This window comes from Neolamprologus multifasciatus, chromosome 15 (genome assembly GCF_963576455.1).
Source record: "Neolamprologus multifasciatus chromosome 15, fNeoMul1.2, whole genome shotgun sequence".
Taxonomy (NCBI): Eukaryota; Metazoa; Chordata; class Actinopteri; order Cichliformes; family Cichlidae; genus Neolamprologus; species Neolamprologus multifasciatus.
The window spans coordinates 27,648,177-27,663,238 of record NC_140453.1 but is presented as its reverse complement, the minus strand read 5'-3'; the positions used below and the strand labels follow the sequence as shown (position 1 = coordinate 27,663,238).

The following is a 15,062-nucleotide window of genomic DNA, read 5'->3' as shown; positions in this document are numbered from 1 at the left end:
ATTTTATTCCTCACTACATTTTCTCTAAGTTTGGGGGTCTAAGTTTTATTTTAGGTTGTGATTATAGTATAGATAAGCTTCCAGAAAACCTTTCGATGTTTCACAAACAAGTTCTATTAGCTTGGTCCCTTATATATAAACACAACTTTACACCCCATATGTATTTAATTTGGAATAATAGGAACATAGTGCATAAAAATAAATTATAATTTTTTTCTAGGTGGGTTGAGAAACAGATTGTTTTAGTAAATCAGCTGTTTAATCCTAATGGGCAGCTTATGTCTTATTCAGAATTCTTAAACACTTATAAATTTTCAGCCACACCCAAAGAATATGCCATATTATTTCATGCAATACCTACGGGTATTATAATGTTTTTTAAAGGTATTCAACCTTGTATATCATCTGTTTCTCTCCCCAACCCTGTGGATTCACCCATAGGAAGAATCTGTTTAAAAAAACCATAGTAAAGGTAATAAAATAAGATTAGTCCCACGAGTGGGAAATTTCATGTTAAGGCTGCCGACCTATTGCACGCAATGGCGGCGCCAATAAGAATATTCGTGCTTTGTTCCAGACAGAATCTCTAATCTCTAAGACTCTAGAGCGGCTCTTCCTCAACCTTCTCCGACCACAGGTACAACATGCCCAGGACCCACTACAGTTCGCCTACAAGGCGGGTGTCGGAGTGGACGATGCCATCCTGTACCTCCTGCATAGAGCCCACTCACACCTCGATGGGGGAAAAGGCACAGTCAGGATCCTGTTTCTTGACTTCTCCAGTGCCTTTAATACCATCCGGCCCTGTCTGCTCCAGGAGAAACTGAACAGGATGGAGGTGGACCCCTGCCTGGTGGCTTGGATCTCCAACTACCTCACCGACAGGCCACAGTACGTCAGGCTGAAGGACATCACGTCTGACACTGTGGTCAGCAGCACAGGAGCACCACAGGGAACTGTGCTGTCCCCTCTTCTCTTCACCCTGTACACCTCTGACTTCTGCTACAACTCTGAATTATGCCACATTCAGAAGTTTGCAGACGACACAGCCATCATGGGGTGTATCTGGGATGACCAGGAAGAGGAGTACAGAAGTCTGGTGAGGAACTTTGTCGCATGGAGTCACACAAACCACCTGCAACTCAACACCTCAAAGACTAAGGAACTGGTTGTGGACTTTGGGAGGTCCAGAGCAGGTCCACTGCCGGTTCAGATAGAGGGGGAGGAGGTGGAGGTGGTCAACAAGTACAAGTACCTCGGGCTGTGGGTGGACAATAAACTGGACTGGTCATGCAACACAGAGCACCTGTACAAAAAAGCCCAAAGCTGACTGTACTTCCTCAGGAGGCTGAGGTCTTTTAACATCTGCAGGAAGCTCCTGAGGATGTTTTACCAGTCGGTGGTTGCTGGAGTACTTTTCTATGCTGTGGTGTGCTGGGGGAGCAGCACAGCAAAGAAGGACTCATCCAGGCTGGAGAAACTGATCAGGAAGGCTAGCTCTGTGGTCGGCATGAAGCTGGACACTCTGGTGACAGTGGCAGAGAAAAGGACACTAAAGAAACTGCTGGACATTATGGACGATGCTGGGCATCCTCTGCACACGGCCATAAACAACCAGAGGAGTCTGTTCAGTGACAGGTTGCTTCTCCCAAAGACAAGAACCAACAGACTTAAAAACTCCTTTGTCCCACACGCCATCAAACTGTTTAACTCCTCTCTGGAGGGGAGAGGGAGGGGAAACAGGAGGACAAAGGAGGGGGGAACAACTAAGCTGTAGTGCCTCTTCTCTTCACTGTGCAATACCTTTTGTGCAATACTTTTTGTTAATAATCAGCAGTGCAATAGACTCCATACTTGAAATGTGCAATTCACTTGTATTTTTATTTTTATTTTTATTTTTATTTTTATTCCTATTTATTCTATTTATCCCCTTTGTATATTTTATCTATATATGTCTTTGTATTTATATATGTGTGTATATATATATATATATATATATATATATATAATATTCTTAACTCTGTAACTTCTCTCGGTGCTGTGCTTTTTGGAAAAACAAATTTCCCAGAGGAACCTACCCGAGGGATTAATAAAGTTTTATCTAATCTAATCTAACTGTTCTCCTTTGTCAGTGACATTAACTGGAAAAGAGTATGGACAATTCCTAACAAGTATTTGGTAACAAATAAAGTAAAAGAAGTTTCATTTAAAATACTGCATAAATTTTATCCTGCTAATCATTATATGACAAACTTCAAAAGGGACATAAATGCGAACTGTGGATTTTGTGGAAGCCATCCTGAGACTGTGCAGCACCCCTTCTGGATCTGTTCATGCGCTAGAACATTTTGGAAAGACTTCAGTAGATTCATTGCTGGACATCTCTACAAAGACTTTACTGTGAAATGGGAAAATGTTGTATTTTGTTTCTTTTGAAGGCAAAAAAAAGATGATGTTTACTTTATAATAAACTTGTTAGTTATCTTAGCTAAATTTTATTTTCACAAATGCAAATACAGTAACCAAAAGGCAAGTTTTAAACATTACTATAATGATGTTTTATGTTAAATAAAATTGATTCATGGATCACTTAACAAAAAGGCTATGAAAACTATTACTATTTGTAGTAATTACAAATTATTTGAATGTATGTAATCCTTTGTATTACACCCCCTGGCATATGTTAATTTTGTTCTGGTTGTATACATGTTCTGTATACTGTTTCTCAATAAAGTTTAAAAAAAAGATTGGGTAGTGAGGGGGTGCTCCGCTGGGAGGGGCGGAGCTGCGAGACTGGGTCAGTGTGCACACACGGAGAGCACTTCAGAGTACTGCGTCTGGTACTGCAGCAGGTAAGTGGGTGCCGGTTCAGTTGTGTTTATGTGTACTGAGTACATGGTAGCGCTCCAGAAAGCTACAAACTTAACTTCTTTACACCGAACCAAACTCCGTCTAAAAATGTGCTGATTTTTAGTGTCGCGTGCTTTTCCGGAGGCTCGCGAGGTAAAAGTTTGGTGTTTCCGGATGAAAGCGAATCTGTTTTTAATTCGGCATTAGTGTTTGCTCCAAACTTCACGGGACTCCGTGAGAATCTGAATTTTGGCTTGCCGGGGCTTAGCTCCTCACTGTAACACGCTCGTTCACCTCAATGAAGACGTGCACGAGCCGTGCGGGGCAGGGGCGGATCTAGAGAAATTTTCTTAGGGTGGCATGAGGGTGGCAAAGAAATCAAATAGGGTGGCAAAATCAAAGCCTTTTTTTTTTCAAACACATATGCAGGTGCTTACATATGGTTAGAATAATTCAACTGCAGTAAGTATGCACGTTTTTCATATAAATATAGTCTATAACTTAATTATTGTCTGTAGCCCACATGATTACACACTTTAGTTACATAAAACGTGAGTTTTGATTATATGTACTGTATAGCCTGTATAATAAATAAGTATGTAGCCCAATAAGTATAAAATCCAGAAAGCTACACAACATGAGGTGGTCTATTTACAAACACAAGTCTAACTTGAGTTTCACTGTTTTTTGTTAGAAAACAGTCACATTGTTACAGCTTAAATTACACAAAATGTCAGAAATCTGCACTGTCATGAACAAACATGTAAACCTAATTTTTCATGATTTGTTGGATTAACTCACTGAGGTCTGAAATACAACCGGCGATTTTGATTCCTTTTGAGTTTACGTTTGTGTTTCACCCTCAGATTGTTTCATTTTATTTTTTTCCCGTTGCCTTGTTTGGTGTCTTTTCAGCTCAACTGAATTTAGTTGTTTTTTTCACTGACATACTGCATTAGTGTTACTGATCTGAAATCACACAAAGAACTTAAAATCCTAGTAGTATTTTTTTTGCTGTAAAAAAAACCACAGACATGTTGAGTAAATTTTTATAACTTGAAATGCAAATATAAATTGTACATTTTGTAAACATAGACAACTATTTATCTAAAAATGCAGCCAATACACCTGCCGTTTTTTTTTAAATTTTGTATAACCATTTAAAAATATTACTAAAACTAAAATTAGAGAACAATCAGGTGTTGCAATAAGATGACCCACAAATGATGTGTATCACAGGAGAACAGCACAGGGAAAAACCTGCAGGCCTGACAACAGCAGGTGTATCACTCCGCTGGTTTTCTACTTAGTGACAGTGTTTAAATTGCAAATGTGCCTTTGTGACATTCATTAGTGCCCTCACTGACACACAAAACAAAACGACGACTACACAACACAACACACTAAGTAAACACTCCACACTAAACGTCACAAATCTGCCACATCTAAAAACTCTCTCGCTCTCTCTCTCACTTGCTTGCTCTGTCTCGCTGCCGTTACCGTCACTCCCAAAACTTTCCCCTCTTCCTAAACAACCAAATCTCACGTGTTGACTTTTTTAAATTGGCCGACATGGTACTTTTTCCACCGATAGGAAAGAGGTGGCTTTTCTTCCTTTCTTTACTGTTTTCGCGCTGTCCTTAAAATGCTTAAAACACACACACACACACACACACACAAAAACGTGACGACAGTATTTAGAACAAAGCGTGGCTGATATATATCATCATAACTCTGGATTTACTGGCCTGTAATTAAAATTTAAAAACTTTGAAGTCCAAATTTTCAATGTGGGCTGAAATAGAAACTCAGCTTGTTGCAGCTTGTTGCTGTGTCAGCTTACATCAGTCATGTGATTTGGAGGTGCGGCGTGTCCGTAGACCACAGAGGGTTAACAACACTCACCTTCCTTCATTTCCAGAGTGTAACATCCACCCACCTGTGTAAAATCCGAAATTCCCATGGTGTTGTTCAGAATGTGCTCTGGCACAATCATAAGCATCGCTTGCTACTGAAAACAAGAAAAAAGCCGGTCCTGCTATGGGCTGAACCATTTGTTACTGGTGAGGGGGGTTTATATTCAGTTTTAGCATTTATAGTCACTGTTGACTGTAACTACGCTCAAACTGTTAATGCTATCTTATTTTAATAAACAACACTGTCATATGCAAAACTGGGGTGGCAGGGGATCATTTTAGGGTGGCACTTGCCACCCCATGCCACCCTTCTAGATCCGTCCCTGGTGCGGGGACGAGCGACGTCAGATTCACGTAGTTCACCTGTAGTTGATGAGACAGGTGAGACCGACACGTACAAAGACACACAAGGCGGAAGCAGCATGTTGGTCCTGCAGGACTCTGCAGTCTTTAAACTTTTTTATTCTGTGTGCGCACGCGCGTGGTTGCTGGATGGTTGAAGTTAAAGACTGTGTCCTCCCTCCGCTGAACTGTGCGATCCTCACGCACGTGTCACTGCCGTGGCAGATGTTTAATGATCGGATCCAGAGCAGTCTGTGCGCCTGGAGCATGATGAGGAGGACACGGAGCCATGAAACTTGAGGAGGTTCCCCTCATGTGTGGAGGAGCAGCCGTCACGGCACACTCCTGCTGGGACACCACAGAACAGATGAAAAGTGTTGAGGTCACAGTGGGCTGTCCTAGTTTGGGGCATGTCCCTGCTGTCCTCCTGCACCTGCACCTGTCTCTATGAGCGTCTGTTGTTATGCCTGAACCTGTGAGGTTTTATGGAACATCAAAGTGACGACCAGAATGCTATCAGGTTCATCAGACTCCTGCTGATTTGTTGTGGGGTAATAAAGACAGCAGTTTTCAGTTTTATTTGTCATATGCAAGTTAGCACAGGGTCAACATTGCAATGAAATGTATTTGATGAGCAGAAGACAGTCACTCAGCAGAATGGTACAGTAGAAAAAATAGTAAAGAGCAAAATGTTAATAAAATATAGTAAAAGAAAAAAGATTAACAGTTAACAGACTATATATATATATATGTATATATAAGTATATGTACACACTAGTGATTGAATAAAGAAAATCTTATATAGGAATGTGAGGGGGGGGGGCAAATGGGATATTGCACAGTGTCAGGAATGAGCAGCAGTACAGACTGAACAGTACAAAAAAATGTTTGCAGTTAGTACAGTATTGCACTTTTTTTTCTCTTAATATAAATACCAATAACCAAGTAACCAGGGAACCAGCGGCTCTTTAAAGTGTCTGGGAGATGAAAGAAAGCTGACTCACTCAGTTTAATGTTTAACTCACCAGTTAGTTAATAATCAATCAACAGATCAATATAAAAAAAACTGCATGTCATGTAGGCTGCATGTTACATAAGACTGCGTGATGCAGTACTCCTTCTGAACATGAGTAGTACTACTTTATGTAAGACCGCAGTACCTCCCAGCACAGAGCTCATGGTCGGGGTCATTGTCGGGGTAACGGCTGTCCTGTGGGCACATTTCCATTTCCACAGTGTCAGTCTGGACTGTACAACTCATAAGGTCGATGTTTGTGTTTCGCCTGCTGCCCTCATGTTTATGACATCACCAGGTGTGTTAATGACATCAGAAAGTTTTTTATTCTGGGATCAGGGTCTAGCCCGACTCGCCGTCAGCAGAACTTCCTGTTGTTATGAGTGGAGGTCACGAAGGTCGTGTCAGCGTCACGCTGTTGTCCAGGTGACCGTTATACTTCGCCCACGTTCCTCTGAGCAGTACAGGGAATGTCCCATCAGACCTGTTTCACCAATCAACAAGACACCTGCTCAGCTGCTCATTCATAAGGCGATTAGTTGATTCTCCTAGCAGCTGATTGGTGATTCACTAACATAGTACAAGTACATGTAGTACAGGTGAGTTCAGTACATAATTTGATTTAAAACAACTGACCTGCTGTTTCCATGGCTACAGTGTCCTGCTCTGTGATTGGCCCCAAAGATGTCATCAGTGAAGGTGCACCCCATAGTGAAATCAAGCGCTCTGATTGGTGAAGGGCCGGTGTGGGAGGAGTCAGAGCAGACCCTGCTGTTTGTTGACATCATAGGGCAGAAAATCCACCGCTGGAGTCCTGCGACCAATCGCATCCAGTCTGTGGAGACAGGTGGGCCAATCAGCATTTTCACCTGTCTGACGCTTACCTGAATGTTGACTGACCATGTCTCACCTGTCCTTCTCCCCTCAGCTGACACAGTGGGCTTCGCGGTTCCTCGCAGGTCGGGCGGGTACGTTGCAGGTGTGGGTCGCAACATTGTGGCTGTTGATTGGCAGACGCACAAGGTGACATCACTGGTGGAGGTCGATGAAGACAAACCGAACAACCGCCTGAACGATGGGAAGGCTGATCCGAGTGGACGACTGCTGACGGGTCAGTCTGCACAACTGGTTACTGTCTTACCTGCCTGTCTCTCTGTTGCTATGGTAACAGTGGGATGTGTTTTAGGTACGATGTTAAAAGATTACCCGTCCGGGGAAAGGAAACAAGGAGGTCTGTTCTCTGTAGCCCCTGACCTCACTGTGACCAAACACCTGAGCCAGGTAACTTAACCTGCCTGTGATACTGACTAAGATAATCCTGTTGGTGTTCTTAATCAAGTGGCTATATTAGGACTGTTCGATGTAACGATATATATCGGATGACGATATAAAAACGTCTATCGTTTCCTATTATGCTATTGTTTGTTTCGTGGTGTCATAAAATAAACTGTTTACAGCAATATTTTTTCATGGTTTTGATGGTCACTGTAGTGGCTATATTAATGATGGTAAAACCATCGCGTGGCTCCGCTGTCCGCTTGTTTGTTTTCCACGTAAACCTTTCACAATAAAGCTCAAGATCCTGTTGAGACTTTTCAAAATAAACTGAATCACGTGAAAGAGTATGCAGAGAGTTTACGGATGAGAAGAAAAAAAAGAGCCGTCAGGTGCTAAAAAATAAACCTTAGACTCAAACTTTGAAAGAAAATGGTTGCCGTTACAACTTATGTCTAAAAATGTATAGTTTCATGCATCAGTAAAAACACTCGAATCCAGGTAAAGGACGCCCAGCTGGAAAAACTTCACGCAAGCGAGCTGCCTGAGATTCACAGAATTTACAGAAAATATTACATTTTTGTGATTTATATCGTTGTCAGGATGATAAATGTCTTATATCGGGATATGAGATTTTTGTCATACCGCACAGCCCTAGGCTATATTAATGATATCAGCCAGGTTGGCAGCTCATTAAACAAGACAGTCAATGAGCCCGGTTAACGTGATACCTGACCATGTAAAATAAATGTACAGTCTCACTGTACCTGTCTGTCTCACCCGTCTGTCTCACCTGTCTGCCTCTCAGGTGGACATCTCTAATGGGATGGACTGGTCTGAGGATCAGAAGACGTTTTTCTACATCGACAGTTTGGCTCTGACTGTCGACGCCTTCGACCACGACCCCAGCACTGGACACATTGGTACCTGTGTACTTATGCTGCACATTGTGTGTGCTTATGGAGTTGTACATCTGTATTTATAGCCGTGTTTCCTAGGTAATCGCCGTGTGGTATGCCACATTCAGGAGGGGGAAGGGATTCCCGATGGGATGACTCTTGATGCTGAAGGTCGTCTGTGGGTGGCCTGTTACGACGGAGGGCGGGTCCTCAACATCGACCCTGCTACTGGTTAGTTCTGGTTCTGATGATTAGTTCTGGTTTCTGCTGATTCTGGGTGTTACTGTAAGTGCGGTCATTTTAAAGTGGTGGTGATGATGATGATGTACCTGTCATACACTCACAGGTGTGCGGCTGAAGACGATCTCTCTGCCGGTGACGAAGACCACCTCGTGTTGTTTCGGAGGTCCAGACTACTCTGAGCTCTACGTGACCTCGGCCAGTCTTGGCCTCAGCCAGTCTGAGAGCAAACAGCAGCCCCTAGCTGGAAGCACCTTCAGGGTGAGTTGGCAGCTCATGTGTTTCCTTTTAATAAACTTTTGACACTTGACTGTGAGAAGATGATGAAACACAAAGAGCTCTCAGACTGTTTACAGTAGATGGACGTACTCAACTTTTATGTCACTGACCGAAACTGGAGCTCAGACTTCTTGGGTCATCTGTAATATTGTAAGGGAAAGACCCTGCAATAATACAGAGATATCCCAACAATCAGAGAACCCCCTACGAGCAAGCACTTTGGCGACAGTGGGAAGAAAAAACTCCCTTTTAACAGGAAGAAACCTCAGACAGAACCATGCTCAGGGAGCATGGTTCTGTCAAGTAAGCAACAACTAAGTCTGCAGTGTTTATTTGTTTATTTATTTATAAGGAACCCCATTAGCTTCCACAACAGTGGTTGCTAGTCTTCCTGGGGCCCAAACCATCGAATACCACCAAATAAAATGTTACACAATGAGTTGGATGCATAATGTCCACATAATTTGGCTCTTACATCCACAATAAGGTTTTACAATTCTGAAAATGTAAACATGTAAATATTAAAAATTATAAAAAAAACCCATTCAAACAAAATACACAATTTCCATTACAAGTGACATTACAGTCTTTGTTTAATTACAGTCTTTGTTATTTGTTTAATATGTGCATTAAAGGACATGTCCTGGTCAAAAATGACTCCAAGGTTCCTCAGTGTTGCTGGAGGCCAAGGTAATGCCATCCAGAGTAAGAATCTGTTTAGATGCCATATTTCTAAGATTTTCAGGGCTGAGTACAATAACCTCACTTTTTTATCAGAATTAAGGAGCAGAAAGATAGCGGCCATTCAGGTCTTTATGTCTTTAAGACATTCCTGCAGTTTAACTAATTGCTGTGTGTTATCTGGCTTCATGGACAGATAGAGCTGGGTGTCATCAGCATAGCAGTGAAAATGCATGCTACGTTTACTCATAGTTGGCTCAACAGAGCTCTGACTGTTTGTCAGCCTGGCTACAGAACTGAAGAGAAACCTGGGGTTGTTCTTATTTTCTTCAATCAGTGACAAATAGTAAGATGTTCTGGCTTTGCGGAGGGCTTTCTTATAAAGCAACAAACTATTTCTCCAAGCTAAATGATGATCTTCTAAATTTGTGACATGCCATTTCCTCTCCAGCTTACGAGTCATCTGCTTTAGGGTACGTGTTTGAGAATTATACCACGGAGTCAGGTACTTCTGATTAGAGACCTTAGTTTTCACAGGAGCTACAGTATCCAGAGTCGTACGTAGTGAGGGGGTAAAATTATTAACAAGATGATCGACCTCTGTTGGGGTAGCGTTCAGATTGGTACAGGGCATTAAAGATGATAACAGTGGGTGGATTATATTCTTAAACTTAGTTACAGCGCTTTCAGAAAGACATCTACTGTGATAAAGTCTACTCTCCACTGCTGTGTAATCAATTATTGTAAATGTAAATGTTATCAGGAAATGATCAGACAGGAGAGGGTTTTCAGGAAACACTGTTAAATGTTCAGTTTCTATGCCATATGTTAAAACAAGATCTAGAGTGTGATTAAAGTGGTGGGTGGGTTCTTTTACATTTTGAGAGAAACCAATCGAGTCTAATAACAGAATAAATGCCATGTTGAGGCTGTCATTTTTAGCATCTACGTGGATGTTAAAATCACCCACAATAATTATTTTATCTGAGCTCAGAACTAAATTAGATATAAAGTCTGAGAAATCAGACAGAAACTCTGTGTAAGGCCCAGGTGGACGATAGATGATAACAAGTAAGACTGGTTTCTGAGTTTTACAGCTGGGGTGGACAATGTTAAGCATCAGGCTTTCAAATGAATTAAAAGTCTGTCTTGGTCTTTCGTTGATTAATAGGCTGGTGTGAAAAATTGCTGCCACACCTCCCCCTCGGTCTGTGCTTCGAGATTTCTGGTAGTTAGAATGACTCGGGGGTGTTGATTCATTTAAACTAACATAATCATCCTGCTGCAACCAGGTTTCTGTAAGGCAGAGTAAATCGATTTGTTGATCAATTATTAAGTCATGTACTAACAGAGACTTGGAGGAGAGAGACTTAATATTTAATAATGTGATTTTTCTTTTTATGTTTAAATTGTTTAATGCTAGTTTTTAGTTTGTTTTTTTATCTGTTTGGGAGCTGACACAGTCTCTATGGAGATGGGTTTTTAGGGGGATAACAGGAGGAGAGAAGCTGAAGAGAGGCATGTAAGACTGCAACTCTGCTTCCTGGTCCCAGCTCTGGATTAGAGATGGCATGATACCACTTTTTAATGTCCGATTCCGATATCATAAATTTGGATATCTCCTGATACCGATATGAATCCGATATAGTATATTTTGTAATCAATAAAACTGTTTTTTATAAATATATTGCTGCATTTTGTATAAGTTCATACTCAAGTTTTAAAAAACAATAGACTGAAGTTATTCTGTTATACCTGTATGCAAAAAATACACTGCACCCAAAACATTTTATAGTTCAGCAACACTGATCAATCTAATAAATTTAAACCGGCACCATCCTCCCTGTTCTGGTATTTTAAAGAGTACTTACCTACCTAACAAATAGGGTTGCCAACTCCCAGCAAAAATATTAGGGAACCAACCCCTGCCCTTAATCGATGTAATCAACTTTAATTGAATGCAAGTGTAAAACAAATGCACAGAAATTAATTATTTTTCTACAATAATTAATTAGATTCAACATCTTTCTTCAACAGAACTGCAGACTGCACAGATGGTACCTTCCCAAAGGAAAAAGTACTATAGCTTACTAGGGTCTATATTAGACTTAATAGTTCCTATATACAATAATGGATTTCTATACATTTAATCAGATGACTACTTTTGTTGTAAGATTCAGATAATTATTTATTCAAAGTTTTTAAATGACATAATAAAGAAAAATATTTCTTTGCGCCCCCCTTTCCCTGTTAATGCCCTACCTGACCCCGGTCAAAACTTTGCTAGACCCGCCCCTGCACAGTTACCAGCCGTCAGCTATGTAGAAAAGGATCCTGGTGTTATCTGTCTCTCAGAAACAGTTCATAACTTCCCTTCAACTCATTCATGTCACCTAAAAGGTAAACCTGTTTCTCCATCACCTGTTCAGCTCTGATGATTCAGTAAGGACATCTCCTGGTTTCATCTTCATGTTTCCCTCTCACCACATATCCAAACGGATATCATGACCAGCAGCTTTTACAGCTGTGGCTCCAGACAACATCAGCGGATACTAGAAATTAATATTAAATAAATTCTAACAACAGCTTATCACGCTTAAACATGCTGCTGTTGTTTATCCGCTGTTCTCCTCTTTCTAGCGCAAAGTAGGCGATAAACAAACAAGAAAGACGGACTTGCGGCAGAAAAGCCGATCAGCTGATCATTGATCAGTTTCATGTTTGAAGTAATAACAGGAGAGGGAGGGGGAGAGAATGAGAGAAGTAGATGCAACTGCGCAGCAAAGACAGAATAACTGGAACTCCGATGGCCACTCCTGCTGTGGCTCAATATATCAGTTGTAATACTCTGCAAACATTCAGAGATGAACTTACACACTTGCTTTTCTTCTCTGGGATAGTTTTCACTGAGATGAAATGCCGCGGTTAGGAAGCATGTAGCGAGGCTCCAAATGCTCCAACAGACTGCCGACAGGTCTCGTAGACAACAGCCGCTCTATCACGTGACACGTACTGCTCCGATGCGCCGAGCTGCGTTACACCAAGCGCGTTTTATGAAGTGATTTTTTGATACTTCGGATCGGATTACATTTTTTATGTATTTTTTTATGAGAGCTGCTCCATCCAAAGTGGGATGGATGCCGTCTCTCCTAACGAGACCAGATTTCCTCCAGAAACTCTCCCAATTATCTATGAAGCCCACATCGTTTTTTGGTCACCACTCAGACAGCCAGCAATTTAAGGAGAACATGCGGCGAAACATGTCGCTCCTGGTCTGATTGGGTATATGATCTCTACATTTGGTATCAGTTAGCAGGTGAGCAGCTGCATTTTGGAACATCTGAAGATGATGAATGGTCTGGTCGGGACCAAAATACAATGAATTGCAGTTGTCCAATCTGCAAGGAAAAGGTGGATGACATGTTCGAAGACGTTAGCCGGGAGGTATGGCTTTACCCTTGGCTAGCTGTCTTAACTGAAAGAAGCAGGATTGGACTACTGCACTCACCTGCTTATTCAATTTAATGAGCCATCAAGGTGCTATGTAGTGATTTAAAAGCAGACTGAAACTTTTCAGAGATGTTGTTAAAATCAAATTGGGCCTGCAACTGTAAGTAGACCACTTTCTCCAAAGAAAGAAATGGAAGCTTTGAGATTGGCCTGTAATTGGACAGAACAGTTGGGTCCAGGTTATGTTTTTTAAGAAGAGGCTGAGCTATAGCTTGTTTAAAGCATGATGGGACACAGCCTGTAGCAAGGGACGTATTAATTAATCTCAGGATAAAAGGCCCAATAGTATTAAAAGAGTTTTTAAGCAAGCTTGGGGGGAGACAATCACTTATTAAACTTGGGAGTACGGTATATAAGGGCACACAACAAAGGGGCAGCACAGTTCAGGTGTAACTCAAACAGCTGGAGTTCAAAAGTAGAAAAAGAATAGTGCTGTAATGTTTGTTGGCAGTGAAACTGAGTGTTGAACACGGTGGCTATGGGTTAGGGTTAGATAATTCCATCAATGTGGTCGCCACTATGACATAAAGTTCCCGTGTTGTTTGATGTTGTGGACGAAGAAGAAATCATTCTCAGATCGCAGTTATTTCACAACATTAACTGAGTAACTGTCACCTGCCCTGTAGTGATGTGTTGGTCACGAACGAAATGGCTCTTAGAGCCGTCTCTTTGAAGTGAACGACATGAGCTGACTCCTTGGGAGCCGTGTTTTTTTTTTTTTTTTTTTTCTTTCTCTCACCCTCTCTCTTGCACTTTTTTTTCGCTTCACCCTGCACGTGAGCCTTGTGCTTTGCGCTGGGAAGAGGGGGGAGGGGCGGTAGTTACACTCGCAGTAGCACAGGAACAGAGCAGGAGGGAGAGAGAGAGAGAGCCAGGGACAACAACGTCACATTAGAAAGGTATAGTGATCATCCACAACTATTTTCAGTTGGGATGATAAATGATTCAGAAAGTTTATTCATGCAGTCCCATATGACAGAGAATATGTATCTTCTTTTTGTTTTGCATATTTTAATTTATATTTAATTGTGTTGTGGTTTGCAGTGTTTTGTGTTGTTTCACTTTAAATTTGTTTAAAAGGAAAAAGCTGAAAATTGAAATAGTTGAAATGTGAATAGTTGTTTTTTGTATTATCTGATTTATTTATTACATTTTATGTGGAGTGAATAAATAAAAGTATATTTACGGTGGCCCCTAGAGACAAAACGCGTACAAACTCCAAAACACGTACAAAACACAACGGAAGTACTCCAGGATGCTAGGGGGCAGTGTTGAGCTTTTGTTACCTAGAGGCTACACAAGCCAGGAAGTACCAACGATCGGATTTGGTGTGTGGTAGTAACAGGTAAATGAACTTTTTTTTTTTAAATTATTTGAATACATATGAGTGCTTGTGTATAAATACACAAACAATACACATATGCTTTCAATTGTGTAATTTAAGTGATCTAGGTAGCTCTGTTTTGGAAGGTCAGTTAATGCTAGCAATGTGTTTTGGAGTTTGTACGTGCTTTGTCTCTAGGGGCCACCATATATATTTATATGTAAACATATAAATAAATCCACTTTTTTTTTTTTTTACATTAGTAATTTCTTTTGTGCATAATTTTATATTGTTGTTGATAATAAATTAATTAAAGCAACAAAACAACCTGAAGTTGTTGGTTGGGAGCCGAAAGAGCCGGCTGTTTTTAGTGAGCTGAGCCGAAAGAGACGGTTCTCCAAAAAGAGCCTGAATTCCCATCACTACTGCCCTGACTCGTGTGTGTGTGTGTGTGTGTGTGTGTGTGCAGGTCACGGGACTCGGGGTCAAAGGTCGACCTTCATACGCTTTCTCCGGATGAACTTCAGGAGGAGAAGACCTGATCCATCAGTGAACTCTAACAGCCAATCACAGCACAGATCAACATGATGAACTAATCAACATGTTTACTGATTACTTGTCAATCAATCAGTGTACTGATACATGATTAACAATCATCAATCACACAGATTAATGATGCTTTCTGTTGGAAATAAAACCTGAGTGACAGAGGGATTGTGGGTAATGTAGTG

The 15,062-nt window shown here is 41.2% G+C and overlaps 1 protein-coding gene across 1 annotated transcript; it reads left to right on the top strand.

Moving 5' to 3' along the window:
• Positions 1-2,743: 2,743 nt before the first annotated feature.
• On the top strand, positions 2,744-15,045 carry rgn (regucalcin). The gene is made up of 8 exons (XM_085132955.1): positions 2,744-2,852; positions 6,781-6,970; positions 7,052-7,234; positions 7,310-7,404; positions 8,207-8,321; positions 8,397-8,528; positions 8,644-8,798; positions 14,801-15,045. The coding sequence occupies exons 2-8, from the start codon at positions 6,808-6,810 to the stop codon at positions 14,849-14,851; spliced, it is 894 nt and encodes a 297-aa protein (XP_084989081.1). The 5' UTR covers positions 2,744-2,852; positions 6,781-6,807; the 3' UTR covers positions 14,852-15,045.
• The last annotated feature ends 17 nt before the right edge of the window (positions 15,046-15,062 follow it).

Bases quoted from the DNA above. Each gene is read 5' to 3' on its own strand.
- rgn (XM_085132955.1), top strand. From the start codon at position 6,808: ATGTCATCAGTGAAGGTGCACCCCATAGTGAAATCAAGCGCTCTGATT. The intron at 8,529-8,643 runs GTTAGTTCTGGT...ATACACTCACAG, and splicing joins CAACATCGACCCTGCTACTG to GTGTGCGGCTGAAGACGATC. The intron at 8,799-14,800 runs GTGAGTTGGCAG...GTGTGTGTGCAG, and splicing joins TAGCTGGAAGCACCTTCAGG to GTCACGGGACTCGGGGTCAA.